The following is a 6,037-nucleotide window of genomic DNA, read 5'->3' as shown; positions in this document are numbered from 1 at the left end:
TTTAGTTCATTTACATAAACTCAAATTATTTTCGCAAAACTCCAAGAACAAATTTTCATTATTTTATGTTATAATTATTTGTTTTATAGCAATAAATCTATTCAATTATCCCCCATGGGCACACGTGTAGAACAATTCTACTTTAAATGCTTATTCTTATCATTAATTATATCGTTTTCTCATTTAACCTCGCGATATAACTTCATTTTTAATGCTGTTTATATATTTATGTGGTTACTATTCGCACTATTATTATATCAATTGCAATAATTATGTACTCGCGTGCCCGAAGATAAGATTATGCGTTCTAGATTGTTACGTAGTATTTACTTCAATTATATTTCAACTATTAAATAATTTAACGATTTAAAGATTGTGTATATACTTACATAAGTAAAAAAGAGTTAAAGCGGTAGTAAAACTGTAGAGTAAAGTAAATAATGAACTATTTAAGTTCAGTCTACGGACAGGTACTTAATCCGAGCATGTTCGTTTAGGAGAAAATTTTTTCCTACTCTGAATTGTCACTCATTATTCGTGAGATAAAGAGTTATTCGAATCTATTTATCTGCATCTGCGTCAATAACGACATTTCGACCTTAGAGTTTAGGTCCTTCTCGAGCAAATCTAAAAGAACATCCGATAATCGGGATTACAAAATTAATTAACGAATACAGACTAAACTGCAAACAATCTCAGTGTGTATAAAATAATAATGAAAAATGTGAACAAACGAGATTAAAATTAAGAAACAAATTAAAGATATGGTTTGTCACAACGAGTAAAATAATAAAAAACTGAATATAAATAAAAAACAGTCAATACCTTAATAAATAATCCATTACGATACGAAGTCATTTGATGAAAGTCAGTCAGAAAGAAAGTAGGTAAGTCAAAATTATAAAATAACGGACACAATGTTAAAATATGTACGCAGTATACGAAGGCCGCAGAATGACTGTCGAAGGTATAACAAAATGAAAGCGTTTAGGTCACAACAACGAGAAAGGAGAGGGAAATAAATAACCAACGACCAAATAAATAACCAACGATGAAATAAAAGATTTAATAATAAGAGTCATATAACGGGTTAAGGTTTTCGGTATCTTTTTTTGAATCGATAGTGTTAGAATTAATTTTAATGTGTATCTAGCATTTCCGCAATTTCTCTCTTTCTCGTGTGCTTTTTACAATGTACAATGTCTGGAAAAAATAAAAAATCATCCGAGAGATGTGCGATGTTTGCGAATGACAGAGTGATTATTATACCAGATATAATAAAATTAATAAATTTTATTTACTTCACGTTATACTTTGGTTATGCAAATATAAAAACCAAATATTGTAAATGTACCAAACATGTAAATAAATGTATTAGATGTCTTGCTATAAAATAGAATCTTTATTATTTAAATTCATCGAGAGTAAGATGTTAATTGATTAAGAGAGTAAAAGAGATTAGTTTAATATAACACTTATTCTTTCTATTTTTTCTCTAGTTCTTCTGAGTGATAGTTTATATATTGTTCTTAATATAAATTTGTTTACTGGGTAGTTTGTTTATTTTTATATATTTTAAGTATAATATCTAATATCATTTAAAGTTATTACTAAAATAGATGTTTGAAAATATTTTTAAATGTTATTATCTGGCGTCGTAATACAAAATCCACGACAACATTCTTGTACATTTATAAAAACCTAAATTTTTGATAATAAAGTTATAAAGAATATACAGTATGTAACATACACGCTTGCTGATTTAAATTAAACCATGTATGAAATATTAATTTTTTGTTTTATATGCACATTTTTGGATAATGATGTATTTAGCAACATTTGAATTATATAAAACCTCTATAATGTAACTAAAAGAATATAATAAAAATATGTAAATATAGTTGTTTTATATGACTAGTTAAATGATTAACTATTTCGGTTTTACTTCAAATGTAATAAATATATTATACATGATAAATATATTACACGTATAATAAATACGTTATATTTACATAAGTTTATATACATTAGCATAATTTAGTGTTATTTAATAATATCAATTGAATTATTCTCACCTAGTATAATCGGATCCATTATAAAAACGTATAATCCAGTAGCCGTCGGTTACACAAAGCTCCGAAGTTGTAGCGTTCCGTCTGTAGTTTTCAAAATGCACTGAAGAAGAACTGAGTTTTGTTGATAGTCCTATTGTTGTTACGCTTTTTCAAATGCAGTTTTAATGTTTTGTGTAGAATGTACATGTGCTGTACAATGTACGAAAACAATTACGAATAATAAATTATCCATTACAAGAAATGTGTATATTACAAAGCACACAAATAATTGTAAACAATGTTGTAATAATAAAAATATTTCCTTATTCAGACAACAAGACCGCAAAGATCTAAAGTCGCTTACTTGTAACTTAATTGCGTATATGTTAATGAAAAAGAAGTTACTCATAGCATACGTAATTAATTTTGATGTGTTGATATAAATAACTAGTACCATTATAAATTTGATATTTAATATTCAACTATTTTAATTTTTGAACATCTTGTAAACTGTACACGCATGATTTTACACGACAAATTCATGTAAAATGTGTAAATTACCGAACGAATTTCAATAAGTATACATTTTGATATAAATATTACGTAATATCTGCGATTGAGAGAAAATTGTATGATAATAATTATTACACAGTTGTATTCAAGTTTATAAAGTGCACACTGCGGTAAACAGGAATAATAAAGTCTTGTTTTCTGACGTTATCAGGTTTGCAATGTCAGATACAAAAACGTGATAATAATGGTGTGTAATATGTTGCAGAAGACATGACAAAAGCGTGACACGACGCGAACATAAAAAGAAGATAGATTCGCGAACTATTATACCGCACCGTCTTGCTTGTGTACACCACGAATCGTAGCATTGGCAGCTGAGTAGACGAAAAAAGAAGCAGAGACACGGTCAACGGCGCGCGGCTTGCCCTTCGCTGCCTCACTGACTGGAGCGACAGATTTACCAGAGCAGAAATAAGAAAATCCCTCTACGCCTCTTAGAGTACACACCATCTCAGCCGTCTTAGCATATAACGTTCTACACATACACATATGCATACTTGTAGTAAAGTGGTTTATATATGCATTTAAATGAATCGGTTAAATTTGAAGAACATTCAAAAACAAACTAAGCTTCGTTTCCAATATGCATTATGCACTCGCTGCGATATATCTGTATATGTGTGTGTATGTGAAATACTAGAAAAAGAAATCTATGAAAAAAAGAGCGATGTGGAAGAAAAGAGTGGAACGTAGTTTGAAAAGGCCACAAGTGGTTGAGTAACCGATTGGCTATGGATGATCACGCAAAATGCATTCGATCCTAAAACGCCCTTGTGTGCTTAGCGCACATTCACTTATACGTACGCGCATAAACGTCCGTGCGCACGCTCGACTAAACACAACTGAACGATACAGTAAAGCCGGCAGATTGGGGGAGGAGGCTAGCCACGCTTAAGAGGCGGAGTCACATTCACATGGGCCATTGGCGACAGCAGCGCACCGTGAGCAACCATGGTTTACGCCTCTTCACTGTGCCTACCTGATTTCTATCCACGTTTCGTTTGGCGCTAAGTATTTGGCTCGTCAAACTGACGCGTAATAGCACGCGCGCGTGTATAAACTGTTGGTGCTCTGTCTGTGACATCAAATAAGATATACGATATTAAGAAAATTGCAATGGAATATAACGTAACGATGTACTTCCAAGCATAAATTAACAAGTTATATTAAAACTTTTGAATGCTTTACTTGAATTGATTGCTTTGAAAAAGATTTCATAACGTAATCATGAACCAGTTATTTGTTATTAGTTAGTATGCGCATAAAAATAGATAAATTTCAACAATAATGATAAATTAATTGGACCGCTTTATGTCTTGTATTAAATAACAAAAGTAATAATAGAAATAGCAATGCCTTTAACGATCAAGCTGGATCTTAGTGCCTAATCATATTTTTCTTTCCTACATCTTATTTCAATCCCGCAGACTACACACTAAATGGTTCTTTCAGTTTTGCAACACGCAGATGATGCGAATCAAGGTGCGAACCAAGATTTGCGCTTCTAGACATAAATTTAAGTTAATATCATGAGTCGGCCTCACTCAGATTTTATAACAGATAATATTACTGCAAGTTCTCGTCTACCATTTACCATTCGTATTGCAACAAATTCCTGAGAGTTACTCTACTTGAACCCACAGCGATAGATATTATTGTATTAGCGCTAAGTTTGTTTATTGGTTTTATCGTAATTTTCCCTAATTGTACTAATGGCAAAATAAACAGCTTTCATATAAAATCAGTGGTCGAGTTGAGTCGCCCGTCACGGATTGAGGGAGGTCCGAGGTTCGAATTCTGGCTGAGGTAATATTTTTTGCAATAAGAATTTTACATTCAATACGGGAAGGTTATTGTAATAGATGCTAAGTATAGCATTTAAAATAATTTATCAAAATCGTCCAGCGATTTTATAACACGTGAATTCACTGACGATAATGATTCCACCTAACGAAAAACCTGTGTTATATGTCCAGAAAGTATCGGCCCGCAGGACAGGTTGGAAAAACTACGGTATATGGATTCACGTAGTAATTTAATTGGCTACCACCACCTATGCCAGGTCCTAAATGGCGTTTATGTTTCTAATTGATTAAAATCTTAAAAAGGACCGAGTTAAAATTTATAGCTGTTTATAATATATAATATAGTATATATTATATATTATATAATATAGTATAATAAGCAAAATATACCTATAATAAACATATAATATATAATAAAAGATATAAAATATGTAAAAATTATGGCACATCCTTTTTAGCGAAGCTTATTAATACTTTGTATGCATTTAATGTAACTGATTTATGATCTTCCCTTCGTTTATAGCTTAATTGTGTCTCCTTGTATATGCGCTCAAATTCATGTTTGAATTTCTTAAAAAATTGCATTATATTATCAAAAATATTTCTTATGTAACCGCATATTTAAAAATGTATATACAAAAAATCAAATTAACTTTGTTTAAGAATATTCTTACCTAATATTAGTGCACCAATGCAAAGTATGGAATGAAAATATGAAATCAAATTCAGAAACATATTTTGTAGGCAGGTTTTTAGTCTGTATATCTAATAGATCAAATTCGAGTCGGTTCGTTTCAGTGTATGTTCTTCTAGCATATCCAAACATTTCTGTCGTAATATCTGTACCTTCATAATATATGTAGAATTATTAAATTAAATAATAACTATCACGCGACACGGTAGTGTCTCGCGCAAAGTATAACCGTAGCTAGAACGCGCGCGCGAGACCGACCGTGTAGTTTACGCGAGTACGCGAGTTGACAGGCCTACTGCTAAACCGCTGAAATATATTCAAATAATTAAATTATATAACTCTAGATTGGATGGCGCTTATACTTGGCATCATTTTTTACCTTTTTTATAAAAAGGTTATTGTTTAAGGTACTCTAAGTACAATACAGGGTGTCCTGAAGTTTAGTGCACTAACACTATCGACGCGCGACTCACGGACAGGTTTCCGTTCAACCGTAATGTATGATTGGCCTGTTTTGAACCTTTTTATCTAAAAAAAACTACTGCTCGGAACGAAAACTGGCAAATAACTTTTTAATTTATTTTTTCGACGACATTCTTGCTATGGTATTTTGATTCGCGAATTTCAGGACACCCTGTACACAGATCTTAAATATTGCTATTTAAATATTGCCTACAACATAAATTAAATAGTTCTTCCTAATTTAAAATAAAATATTAATTTTTATGTATATTAATATACGTTTATGTATACATATACTGCAGGCTTTAATAAAACATTTTTTATGTTTCTATAGAACATAAATAAGTATATTTCTTACAAAAATTTAAAAAACCCACAGACAAATTTAATATCGCCAGTAGTTAAAACCAACGATATACAGGGTGTCAGATTCGATATGGACAATCCCA

The 6,037-nt window shown here is 31.1% G+C and overlaps 1 protein-coding gene across 2 annotated transcripts in view; it reads right to left on the bottom strand.

Annotated features, from left to right (window-relative positions):
• The window catches only part of LOC105570681 (paired box protein Pax-1-like), a 33,305-nt gene extending 29,383 nt beyond the window's left edge, over window positions 1-3,922 (bottom strand). Inside the window, exons 1-3 of one of the 2 annotated variants that reach the window (XM_012028096.1) lie at window positions 3,432-3,922; window positions 2,903-3,102; window positions 2,076-2,156 (exon numbers count right to left, since the gene is read on the bottom strand). In XM_012028096.1, the coding sequence (XP_011883486.1) occupies window positions 2,076-2,094 (19 nt within the window). In that variant the 5' untranslated portion in view covers window positions 2,095-2,156; window positions 2,903-3,102; window positions 3,432-3,922. Of the gene's footprint in view, window positions 1-2,075; window positions 2,157-2,902 lie in introns of both variants that reach the window. The other variant, XM_012028095.1, reaches the window with a different exon arrangement.
• Window positions 3,923-6,037: the final 2,115 nt, after the last annotated feature.

The sequence above is a fragment of the Vollenhovia emeryi genome, unplaced genomic scaffold (assembly GCF_000949405.1).
Source record: "Vollenhovia emeryi isolate VEMERY1.0 unplaced genomic scaffold, V.emery_V1.0 DF939120.1, whole genome shotgun sequence".
In the NCBI taxonomy this organism is placed as follows: domain Eukaryota; kingdom Metazoa; phylum Arthropoda; class Insecta; order Hymenoptera; family Formicidae; genus Vollenhovia; species Vollenhovia emeryi.
The sequence above is the reverse complement of the archived record's forward strand: the minus strand, read 5'-3'. Positions and strand labels throughout refer to the sequence as shown.